This window comes from Urocitellus parryii, chromosome 9 (genome assembly GCF_045843805.1).
Source record: "Urocitellus parryii isolate mUroPar1 chromosome 9, mUroPar1.hap1, whole genome shotgun sequence".
NCBI lineage: Eukaryota > Metazoa > Chordata > Mammalia > Rodentia > Sciuridae > Urocitellus > Urocitellus parryii.
The window spans coordinates 106,198,157-106,211,408 of NC_135539.1; the positions used below are offsets into that span (position 1 = coordinate 106,198,157).

At 35.8% G+C, this 13,252-nt stretch overlaps 1 protein-coding gene across 2 annotated transcripts in view; it reads left to right on the plus strand.

Annotated features, from left to right (window-relative positions):
- Nucleotides 1-3: 3 nt before the first annotated feature.
- Nsl1 (NSL1 component of MIS12 kinetochore complex) overlaps nt 4-13,252 on the plus strand; it is a 42,816-nt gene continuing 29,567 nt past the window's right edge. For both annotated transcript variants that reach the window (XM_026387501.2, XM_077802730.1), the window contains exons 1-2: nt 4-253; nt 3,387-3,465. In XM_026387501.2, the coding sequence (XP_026243286.2) occupies nt 20-253; nt 3,387-3,465 (313 nt within the window). In that variant the 5' untranslated portion in view covers nt 4-19. The remainder of the gene's footprint in view (nt 254-3,386; nt 3,466-13,252) is intronic.

Below are 13,252 nucleotides of genomic sequence, written 5' to 3' on the forward strand. Positions count from 1 at the left end.
CTGCAGTTCAAACTGGAAAATGGCGGGGGCTTCTGCGTCAGTGGCTGTCGCCCCTTCGCAGGACCAAGAGATAGTGGTCGGGACAGACAGCCAGACCGCAGGCCCAGCCAACCCCCGAGAGGACTTCCGAGTGCGCTGCACTTCGAAGAGAGCTGTGACGGAACTGGTAGAACTGTGCCGCTGCTTCGTGCAAAAGCTCGGAGACGCGCTGCCAGAGGAGATTCGGGAGCTCGCGCTGCGAGATGCGCTGTGGGTACGGACCAAGTTTGCCGCCTGTTTATCACTTCCTTACCCAGTACTCCGGGTCTCCGGGCTAAGAAAGACCCTACTCCAGGCCTCAGCGGAATTAACGGTGCCCAGGCTGCTGTAGAAGCAGCCTGAGAAAGGCGAGGGGAGAACGAAATAGATGTTAGTATCAGCTGGGTATTATTAATTACTTGGACCAGTGCTGACCCGGGAGAAATGTAAGGCGACCTGCATAAATAATTATAAAAGAAAAAACAGGCGAAATTAATTGAAATAAAAATGTTTTCTTTAACTCAAGCTACCATTTTACCACTTAAAGTAATGATACACTGAACGTGTTAACTTTCCTTTCTACGTGTCTATTGATTCCTCTTTTGAACGGAGCAGGCATATAATACATTCTGAGGAATTCTCCAAGAAAGGGTAATCCTGGAAAGTCACCTGGTCTTGGCCTTTTGCCGTTTTAGAACCTCTTAGAAGCAGATCGAAAACATTTTCTTTATAAGTCTAAAATAAGTGAAGAGGGTCCATATGTTGCTTATAAATTTCATTAATGTCAAAGTTAGTCCTTATAACACATTTTCCCTTCCTTTCTCGGATATTTTGCAAAGCCCTGGAGATGGTAGTTGTTGGAAAAAGGAAATAAATTGAGGAATTGGTGCCTATCATAAGGAAACACACAATCTGTGCAAGAAAAATAATTTATAGCTTATAATGCAGCACATTGGTGAATATGAATGATCACAGTGCAAAGAGTTAAAATAGAGGTTAAATGGAAAAAGAATGAAGAAAATTCTTTGGGTCCCAGAATGATGGTGCTTGCCTGTAATCTCAGGTACTTGGGAGGCTGAGACAAAAGGATCACAAATTCAAGGGCAGCCTAGGCAACTTAGTGGGGACCTTGTCTCAGAACAAAAATAATAAGGATGGGGCTGTAGCTCAGTTGTAGGGTGCCTCTGGGTTCACTCCCCAGTATTGCTGGGGGTGGGGGGGAGAGGGAGGGAGTAAGAGAGAGAGAGAGAGAGGAAGAGATTGAGAAGAGAAGGGAGAGAAAGGGGAGAGGAGAGAGAAAGGAGAGAGAAGAGAGAGGGAGAAGGAGAGGAGAGAGAAACTCCTTAAATTGTAATTGTAATTTGTATTCCAATTTTATATGCAGTGGTTCATGGAGAGAGAGGGGGGAGGGGGAGAGGGAGGAAGGAGAGAGAAACTCCTTAGGTTGTAATTTGTATTCCAGTTTTATATGCAGTGGTTCATGTCATTCCCTCTTGTAAGAAAGGCAAGAAAGGTATACCTCAGAACATTTTTTTAGTAGTTTTTTTGAAAGAGGACTGCAATAATAATAGAGTTTCTCTGATCTTAGGAAATGTTAAGGTACTTTAAACACTTAATTACCATATGTAAAAAGCAGAATGTGGCTTAACATCTTATATCCTCTTTAGTGAGATCTTAAAGTGAATCAACAAGATAAATTTTTGAAGGCTTAGACTAACTACCAAGGAAATTAACTTGTGTTTCATTTTAAATAAGCTTTAATTATATTGATGTAGCTCTTCATCTAAAACTGTATAATATAGTAGCATTTATTCTACAAAAATAGTATTGGTAGGACTGCAGTGAGTATTACAAAGACAATTTGTATTCTTAGGTAATTCTTGCAAGTCCATACATAAATTCTTGCAAGCCCATACATATTTTGTATTGTGTTATGAACATTTTCAACCTAAATTTTACTTTATAAAATCCTTGTAGAATATACATTTTATAATTGTCAGTTATTTGATTTATGCCTATTTTTAATTATAAAAGTGGTACAAAACACATACTTGTTTTTAAAAATTTAAACAGTAGCATTTAAATTTAAGCAATTCTATTTTGCTTAAATTTAAGCAAAATTCTGCTTTGAATTTCTTTTCCTTATCCCTCTTCAAAGCTTCCTGGAGATAACTATTTGGAGAGTACCTGGTGGGGAATAAACCCCCCCCCCCCACACACACACCTTTTTTTATGGTTTTACTCCCCCTTCTGTTTTTCTTTGCTTGCTTGCTTACATTAATAGTGTCGTGCTGATGAATTGTTATTGACTTGCCTTTTTTTAAAAAAAACTAAATGTCTTTGACTATTACCTGTCAATTTTTTTAAAGATGTATAATTATTTTTTTAGTTGTAGTTGCACACAATAACTTTATTTATATGTGGTACTGAGGATAGAACCCAGAGCCTCGCACATGCTAGGCGAGCACTCTACCACTGAGCCACAGCCCAAGCCCCCTGTCAATGTTATATAGAGATGATATTCTTTCAAAGTACCATCTGGTGTGGGTATTTATCAATTTTCCTGATTTTTAAATTGAATTTTATTTTTCCCCTTAATTTTTCATATTTCAAACAGTATTGAAATGAACATTCTGTACCATAAAGAGTCCATCCTCTTTAATTTTTTTAATTAAACTAATCCATTTAGATATATTGCTATAAGTGAAATTGTTGGGTAATAGGGAATATGCATTAAAAATTTAATGGCACTACCAAATTCCTTTAGTTCTTTATTTTGTATTGTGTTAAAGCAAATCTCAGGTCTTTCTGGTCTTTGCATCCCTAAAAAAACCTTTTTTTTTTTTTTTTTTGTGGTGCTGGGGATTGAACCTAGGGCCTTGTGCATGTGAGACAAGCACTCTATCAGCTGAGCTATATCCCCAGCCTCCCCAATATTGTTATTTATAAAGTAGAAATTAATTTTAGTTTATTTTAAGGATGTTTATTTTCCCTCTTGTTAACAGTGGCATTCATTCTGCAGCATGTGTATCACTAGTACACCTGGGATTCAATTGAGTCCAAATTGTTAGCCTTTATTTTTAATTTCATATACAGGTTTTTTTATTTATTTGTTTACAAGAATATTCTAAAATTATGCAGCAAATTTTCTCACAGGTACCATAATGGCTATCATAGCTAAAATTGTTATCAGTACATCTCAGTGACTAAAATGGAATTTTACTTCATTGCAAAGAATAAATGCACTAATAGGCTAGTCTCTAACTTTTCTATGTACATGGTCACAAATCTGAAATTATTTTGACAAAATGCTTGGATTTGGCATTAAAAAATTTTTCAGTGACTTGACTACTGTGAATTTATTGCAGACCTTTGAATCAGCTGTGCAAGAGAATGTCAGCATTAATGGGCAAGCATGGCAGGAAGCTTCAGATAATTGTTTTATGGGTATGTGTCATAACTTTTTCTTCTATCATTAATTTCTTTGTTTTTTGGTCGCTAATTTTATTTTGAATATTTCTTTTAAATCCCAGTTGTCATTATCACTTGTTTTTAATTCTTTATGTGAATTATGAGGATAAAAAGTGGAAACTAATATAGAAGACTATTGAAGTCATAATCTGGAGAAAACACAGTAGTTACCTTGATCCATCATATATGCTCTCTAGTATTATAAACAGGATTTCATCTGATTAATCTTTAAAGTTTATTGGAAAATACTGTAGTATTATCCCCAGATGAAGAAACAGGCCCATGTCAGCAGGCTGGTTTCTCCTGAGACTTCTGCCCTTGGCTCACAGATGACCACTTTCTCATTGTGTCCTTTCTCACTGTGTCCTTTTCACTGTGCATGCATGTCTGTGGTGCCGCTTTTCTTATTACACAAGTCATACTGGATTAGGACCTTTCCATATTACTTCATTTTAAGTGTCTATCTCTGAGGTTTTCTGAGAGTTAATACTTCATAAGAATTTTACAGGGTTATAGTTCAGACCAAAATGTTCTGTTAGAGGGCATCTAACTTATCACAAAAGTCTGACTACTTTGCTGAAGGTAGTTGCTCTGGCAGATGAGAGATTATAAAAGGAGAGGAGAAGTTCTGCCAGCCCCCCAGCCATTCTGGCCATCCCAGCTAAGGCAGCAGACCTGTGATTGAAACCATCATGGGTCCTTTGGTCCATCAAGCCACCAACCCATATTATATAGAACAAAGATGAGCTTTTTCTACCACCCTCTACCCATGAACAGAGAGCAGATAAGCGGCAGTTCTTTTTTTCTTTTTTAATTTTTTTTATTGGTTGTTTAAAACATTACAAAGCTTTTGACATTATCATATTTCATACATTAGATTCAAGTGGGTTATTAACTCCCATTTTTACCCCAAATACAGATTGCAGAATCACATCGGTTACACATCCACATTTTTACATAATGCCCTATTAGTAACTGTTGTATTCTGCTACCTTTCCTATCCTCTACTATCCCCCCTCCCCTCCCCTCCCATCTTCTCTGTCTACCCCATCTACTGTAATTAATTTCTCTCCTTGTTTATTTTCCCATTCCCCTCACAACCTCTTTTATGTAATTTTGTATGACATTGAGGGTCTCCCTCCATTTCCATGCAATTTCCCTTTTCTCTCCCTTTCCCTCCTCATGCCTCTGTTTAATGTTAATCTTTTCTTCCTGCTCTTCCTCCCTGCTCTGTTCTTAGTTGCTCTCATTATATCAAAGAAGACATTTGGTATTTGTTTTTTAGGGATTGGCTAGCTTCACTAAGCATAATCTGCTCTAGTGCCATCCATTTCCCTGCAAATTCCATGATTTTGTCATTTTTTAGTGCTGCGTAATACTCCATGGTGTATAAATGCCACATTTTTTTTATCCATTCATCTATTGAAGGGCATCTGGGTTGGTTCCACAGTCTAGCTATTGTGAATTGTGCTCCTATGAACATCGATGTGGCAGTATCCCTGTATTACGCTCTTTTAAGGTCTTTAGGGAATAGTCCGAGAAGGGCAATAGCTGGGTCAAATGGTGGTTCCATTCCCAACTTTCCCAGGAATCTCCATACTTAAGCAGCAGTTCTTTTAAGCCACTTGTTTACAGGAGATTTGTTATACTGTAGTAGACAAAACACCAGAATACTATGTATGCAAATGGTTCTGTTGTCAGATTTGACAACTCTAACATGAAATAAATTCACTTATATTGGGGGAAAAAAAAAGAAAAGTAAAAGAAACAGGCCCAGACAATTCCTATTCATTCCTTATAAAACAAGTTTTATTTTTGTAAGTGATCCTTAGAGTGGATACTGAAGCACCCTTAGAAGTAGTATACTAGTACCAAGCAAAGGATGAGGTCATATATTTGTAGAAGACTCCTTAAAAAGAATATTTTCTTGGCCTACAGCAGAGTTGATTTTATATATATATATATATATATATATATATATATATATATATATATATGATCATTTATATACATATGTATGTATACACACACTCTAACAAGTATCTAAAGATATCAAAAGTTTTAAGAGAAAGAATGGTTAGTGTTGAAAGAAAAAAAAAAGGTAGGGAATTATTAGTGTGAAAAGAGAGGCAGAATTCCCCTTGCCAGGACAGCAATGTCCAGAGAAGGGCTACCTTGACAAGAGAGACTAGTATGTTCTCATGGTGCTGTCACTCAGATCTGACTAGCATAGCTTGAAGTCACTGCTTTATGTTCATATTATTGAGTTGAAGTCACTAGCATAGCTTTATGTTCATACCCCTGAGCTGACTACAGCCCTACCACAAAACTGTCTGTGGTTATAATTTTTCTTCTCAACATTGAGGTAATACTTCGCTCTGAAGACTTTACTGTCCTTAGGATTATAATATTTATCTCTTCAAAGTTACCAAAATTCACTTTTTTATTTATACATTAAAATGAAAAAAACAATTGCTGAATGTGGTGGTGCAAGCTTGTGAGGAGAGGTAGTTGAGAAAGCTACAGTATACTTTCACCTTCTTTCATGGTACCTGGTAAATGCTAGGTCTTATGCCAAATGCTGGAAAACTGAGGAACAGACATGGTCCTGACATTTAGGAACTAATCATTCATGGAAGGAAATGGAGAGCTGTGACCACCTGTGCAGAAATCAGAGCCTCTGTTTTCCAGTCACATGACTGCAATCTAGCCATCGCACAAGACCATTCCAGCTCCTCCCACTTTACCAGACACCCCAGCGCTGGAAGCAGAGAGACTCCATTTTGGAAAACTTTTCTCGCCATTTTTTGATAGGTGTGGCTATCAGCGTAGATCTCTGTTTGAACAGACCCTGAAAGCTAGAAGATCCTGGAACAATATATTTCAAGCTCTGAAAGATAATGGGTGCCAACCAAGAATCTTGTATCCAGCAAAATTAAGCTTCAGATTTGAAGATGAAATAAAAACCTTCCACGATAAAAAAAAGTTAAAAAAATTTATAGCTAGAAAACGAGAACTACATTTCATGAAGAGGAAATGAAAAACAACAATGAAAACCAGCAAAGGGAGGTAGTACACTAAAGGAAAAAATAATCAAAGAGAAAAAACAAGTTAAATAACAAAAATAAACCAATATGGCTGGAAATACAAACCATGTCTCAATAGTAACCCTAAATGTTAATGGCTTAAACTCACCAATCAAAAGACATAGGCTAGCAGATTGGATTAAGAAAAAGAATCCAACAATGTGCTGCCTACAGGAGACTCATCTGTTAGGAAAAGGCATTACACAGACTGAAGGCAAAGGTTGGGAAAAATCATACCACTCACATGGACTACGGAAGTAAGCAAGGGTTTCCATACTCATATCAAATAAAGTAGACTTCAAGCCAAAATTAATCAAAAGGGATAAAGATGGACATTACATACTGCTCAATGGAACCACACACCAACAAGACATAACAATCATAAATATGTATACCCCAAACAATGGTGCAGCTATGGAAGGAAATGGGTGTGGAATCACTATGCTCTTTGGAAAGTGGGAGAAGACCTAACAGTAGGTTGTTGTTAAGTAAGATGCATAAATAAATGAGTGTGCTAGATAGGAAGTAGCAAGGATATCTGAAACAAAACAGCATGTGCAAAAGCACACAGGAGTGATGTGTTTGGAAAATATCAGAAGTGAATTGGGAAAAATGGCAGATGTGGCCAGAAAGAAAAGTTGAGGTTAAATTTCCAGTAGCCTTGAAGGATATGCTAAGGAATTTGTACTTTATCTGTAGGCAATGTGAAGCAGTGAGGTTTTTGTCTGGTTTTGCAGTGCTGGGGATCTAACCCATCTGTGTCAGGAAAGCACTCTACTGTTGAGCTACACCCCCAGCCCTCAATGAGTTTTTAAAAGTAGAATTAGATGCAAAGGATTCTGTTTTAGAAAACTAACTGCTGACTGTCTGAGGGATGGATTGGAGAATGGAGAAATTTAAGGCAGTCAGCCCATAGGGAGTTAATTGCAATAGTGCAGCAAAAGATGGTGAAGACCTGCACTAAGACAATAGAAAAAGATACGTTCAAGAGATATTTAGAGCCAGGTGTAGTGTCACACCCTTATAATCCCAGTGGCTCAGAGTCTGAGGCAGGAGGATTGTGAATCCAAGGCTGATGTCAGCAATTTAACAACATCCTATCTCAAAATAAAAAAATAATAAAAAAGGAATGGGAATATATATAGTTCAGTGATAGAGTACCCATGAATTCAATTCCCAGTACCCTCCCCCCAGAAAAGAGAGAGATTCAGAAAATAGAATTAATAGGATTTGTTTTGTTTTTGATGTAGTACATAGAAGCAGTAAGTAAGCTTTACAAGGGCAGAGGTGGTTTTTTAAAAAATTTTTTATTTGTTCTACATGACAGTAGAATGCATTTATGCACTTTGATATATCATACATAATGGGATATAATTTCTCATTTTTCTGAGTGTACATGTTGTAGAATCATATTGGTCATGTAGTCACATATATACATAATAATGTTTGTTTCATTCTACTATCTTTCCTATCCCCACATCCCCTCCCCTCCCCTCCCATCACTTCCCTCTACCTAATCTAAGGCAACTCTATTCTTCTGTAGTGCCCCGCCCTACTTATTGTGAATTAGCATATTAGAAAGAATATTCAGCCTTTGGTTTTGTGAGATTGGCTTTTTTCACTTAGCATGATATTCTCCAACCATTTACTGGTAAATGCCATAATTTCACTCTTCTTTAAAGCTTTGGAATATTCCATTAAGTATACATATACCACATTTTCTTTATCTATTCATCTATTGAGAGACACCTAGGTTGTTCCATAGTCTAGCTATTATGAATTGAGCTGCTATAAACATTGATGTGGCTGCATCATTATAGTAGGCTGATTTTAAGTCTTCTGAGTATAAACCAAGGAGTGGGATAGCTGGGCCAAATGATGGCCCCATTCCCAATTTTCTGAGGAATCTCCATACTGTTTCCCATAGTGGTTACACCGATTTGCAGTCTCACCAGCAATGTATAAGTGCATCTTTTTCACCACATCCTCACCAACATTTATTGTTGCCTGTATTCTTGATGATTGCCATTCTGACTGGAGTGAGATGAAATCTTAAGAGCAGTTTTGATTTGCATTTCTCTTATTGCTAGACGTTGAATACTTTTTGATATGTTTGTTGATCAATTGTATTTCTTCTCTGTGAAATGTCTCTTCAGTTCCTTAGCCCATTTATTGATTGGGTTATTTATTTTTTTGGTATTAAGTTTTTTGAGTTCTTTATATATACTAGAGATTATGCTTTATCAGAGGTGCATGTGGTAAAGATTTTCTCCCAATCTGTAGGCTCTCTCCTCACATTATTGTTTCCTTTGCTGAGAATTTGAATCCATCCCATTTATTGATTCTTGATTTTACTTCTTGTGCTTTAGGAGTCTTGTTAAGGAAGTCAGATCCTAGGCTGGTGTGGTGAAGATTTGGGCTTATTTTTTCTTCTAGTAGGTGCAGGGTCTCTGTTCTAGTGCCTAAGTCTTTGATCCACTTTGAGTTGATTTTTGTACGGGGCGAGAGAGAGAGGTTTAATTTCATTTTGCTACATATGGATTTCCGTTTTGCCAGCACCATTTGTTGAATAGGCTATCTTTTCTTCAGTGAATGTTTTTGGCACCTTTGTCTACTATGAGAAAACCGTATTTATGTGGGTTTGTCTCTGTGTCCTCTATTCTGTACTATTGGTCTACATAGTAGATGTAGACCAATAGTATAGAATGTATTGATGCCAATACCATGCTGTTTTTGTTACTATAGCTCTGTAGTATAGTTTAAGGTTGGGTATTGTGAATGGAATAAAATTAGAAATTAACAATAAAATAAAAAAATAGAATCTACTGTAACAAATGGAGACTAAATAATACACAATTGAATGATGAATGGATAGTAGAAGAAATCAAGGATGAAATAAAAAAATTCTTAGAGGTAAACGGGAACACTGATACTACATATCAAAATATCCAGGGCACTAAGAAGGCAGTACAAAGAGGAAAGTTTATTGCATTGAGTGCAATCATTAAAAGAATAAAAAGTCAACAAATAAATGACCTAATACTACATCTCAAAACCTTAGAAAAAGAAGAACAAATCAACACCAAAAGCAGTAGAAGACAGGAAATAATTAAAATCAGAGCTGAAATCAATGAAATCAAAACAAAAACAATGGAAAAAAATTGACAAAAAGTTGGTTCTTTGAAAAAATAAATAAAATAGGTAAACCTTTGGCCATGCTAATGAAGAGAAAAACGATAACTCAAATTACTAAAAGATGAAGAAGGAAATATCACAATGGACATGTCCGAAATACAGAAGGTAATTAGAAACTATTTTGAAAATTTATACTCTAATAAGATAAAAAATATTGAAGACATTGACAAATTTCTAGAGACATATGACTTACCAAAACTGAATGAGGAGGTCATACATGATTTAGACAGATTAATTTCGAGTAATGAAATAGAAAACACCATCAAAAGCATACCAACCGGGCTGGGGATGTGGCTCAAGTGGTAGCACACTCACCTGGTATGCATGTGGCCCGGGTTCGATCCTCAGCACCACATACAAACAAAGATGTTGTGTCCGCCAAAAACTAAAAAAATAAGTATTAAAAAATTCTCTCTCTCTTTAAAAAAAAAAAAAAAAAAAAAAAAAGCCTACCAACCAAGAAAAGCCCAGGGCCAGATGGATTCTCAGCTGAGTTCTTCAAGACTTTCAAACAAGAATTAACACCAATACTCTTTGAAGTATTCCATGAAATAGGAAAGGAGGGAACCCTTCCAAACTCATTCTATGGGGTTGATACAACCCTGAGACCAAAACCAGACAAAGAAACACCAAGGAAAGAAAACTTCAGACCAATATCCCTGGTGAACATAGGTGCAAAGATTCTCAAAAAAATTTTGGCAAATCACACACAAAAACATATAAAAAGATAGTGCGCCACATTCAAATGGGATTCATCCCAGGGATGCCAGGGTTGGTTCCACATACAGAAATCTATAAACGTAATTCATCATATTAATAGACTTAAAAACAAGAATCATATGATCATCTCAATAGATGCAGAAAAAGCATAGGACAAAATACAGCACACCTTCATGTTCAAAACACTAGAAAAACTAGGGTTAGTAGTTTTTACATGCCTCAACATTATAAATGCTATATATGTTAAACCCAAGGCCAACATCATTATAATTGGAGAAAAATTGAAAGCATTCCTGCTAAAAACTGGCACAAGACAAGGATGCCCACTTTCACCACTTCTATTCAACATCATCCTTGAAACTCTAGCCAGAGCAATTAGACAAAAGAAAGAAATTAAAGGGATACAAAGAGGTAAAGAAGAACTCAAACTCATCACTATTTACTGATGACATAATTCTATACCTAGAAGATCCAAAAAATTCCCACCAGAAAACTTCTAGAACTAGTAAATGAATTCAGCAAAGAAGCAGGATATAAAAACAACACCCACAAATTAAATGCATTTCTATACATCAGCGATGAACCACAGAAAGAAAAATTAGAAAACTACTCCATTCACAATAGCCTTAAAAAAAAAAAAAAGCCTGAGAATCAATCTAACAAAAGAGGTGAAAGACCTCTACAATGAAAGCTACAGAATACTAAAGAAAGAAATTGAAGAAAAATTCAGAATATGGAAAGACCTCCCATGCTCCTGTATATGCAGAATTAATATTGTCAAAATGGCCATACCACCAAAAGCGTTATATGGATTTAATGCAATGCCTATTAAAATCCCAATAACATTCTTCATAGAAATAAAAAAAAAAAGCAGTCATGAAATTTATTTGGAAAAATAAGAGATCCAGAATAGCTAAAGCAACCCTTAGCAAGATAAGTTTATTATTTTTTTTCCAGTTGTGGATGGGCACAATACCTTTATTTTAATGTGATGGTGAGGATTGAACCCATTGCCTCACAGGTGCTAGGTAAGCGCTGTACCACTGAGCCATAACCACAGCCCCTGGGGCAGAAGTTTTTTGTCTGTTTTGTTGACTAAGATTTCTAGGATCGGGCACTTGAGATCCTTATGTAAATAAGTGAAGGAACAAAGGAATGAATGAATGAATATATAAGTGAAACCAACCTCTTCCCTTCCTCTGTTACTACCCTGAGTTGACTTAGTTACAGGAGGATCAGTTAGATTTAATGTTTGGAACATAAGTTCCTTGAGAGCAGGAACTATATTTGTTTTTCTCATATTTTTCAACTTGGCACCTTATAGGTCCCTGTTAAGTGTTTGTTAAATTAATGAATAATTCTCTGTTCAAATTTGTTTACATGTTTCAATTTTGCAGCTTTTTTATCCTTAGGTGGCATTAAGAGACCATTTTCCTTCCCTACAAAGGTTTAGCTGGGAGACTTTTTTTTTTAAACTGGTTGTGTACATTATTCTTTTCTAGTTAGTGATTTAACTTTTTTAATGGATATGTTAAAATTTAGAGCTGCTTATTTATAAATAAGTATTCTAAGTAAGAAATGTCTCTCTCATAATACTCTCTAAAGAAGTAATTTATTTGGATTCAACAAATATTCATTACATGAATGAAAGAGCATACCTGATGTACTTCATTAATCTTTACCTGATATGGATGTATATGCTGACATATATCAGCAGTTTCTCAGAATGTTTCAAATAATATACATGCTGTTTCAAATTTTATAACAAAGTTTCTACTTAATAAAATAAATAGATCCATTTAAAAATTTTTTTGTAGACAGACAAAATACCTTTATTTTATTTATTTTATTTTTATGTGGAGCTGAGGATCGAACCCAGTGCCTCACACATGCTAGGCAAACACTCTCCCCACTGAGCTACAACCCCAGCCCCTAGATCCATTTTTTTTAAATATTTATTTTTTAGTTATAGGGGGACACAATACCTTTATTTTATTTTTATGTGGTGTTGAGGATTGAACCCAGTGCCTCTCGCATGCTAGATGAACATTCTACCACTGAGCCACAACCCCAGCCCCAAATAGATCCATTTTTAACAGATTTTGACACAACAGAACACATCTAATGTAAACCAAGTAAGCTGAGGACCTAGTTTTTTAGGATTCATAACTACTTAGTGTTTTTACTCTTCAAAATTATTTTCAGAATAAAGTTGATCAGCACCTGAACTCATTTCATGTAGAGTGTCATTTCTGGGCCCTATGTACATACTGAATCAAAATTTTTGCACTCATAAAGACAAGTTGATTATGAGTTCTGCAAAAGTTTTTTTCTTAATACCTTTATTTTTATTAATTTATTTTTATGTGGTATATTACTCTTTAAGATTTTTTTATTTTTATGTGAGGATAATCACATTAATAACTTGTGGATATCTCTGATACTAAATGTCCTTTATAGTCTAAGGTTTTTTTTTTTGTTGTTGTTTGTTTTTGTGTTTCTTTTTAGTGCTGGGGATTGAATCCAGGGCCTCTTGCATGCTAAGTACTTGCTATACCACTGAGCTGTACCCCAGCCCTACAGTCTAGTTCTTAAATATTTTTCATCCTTTTTACCTTTAGTTCATTCCACAGGCATTTAGAATTTTTCTGTTTCTCAAGACTCTGTGCTATTACAAATACTGTTTTCCTCTGCCAAAAATGCGTTTCCTTATCATTTTTTTCTTTCCTTTTTTTTTTTTTTTTTTTTTTTGGCTCTGGGGA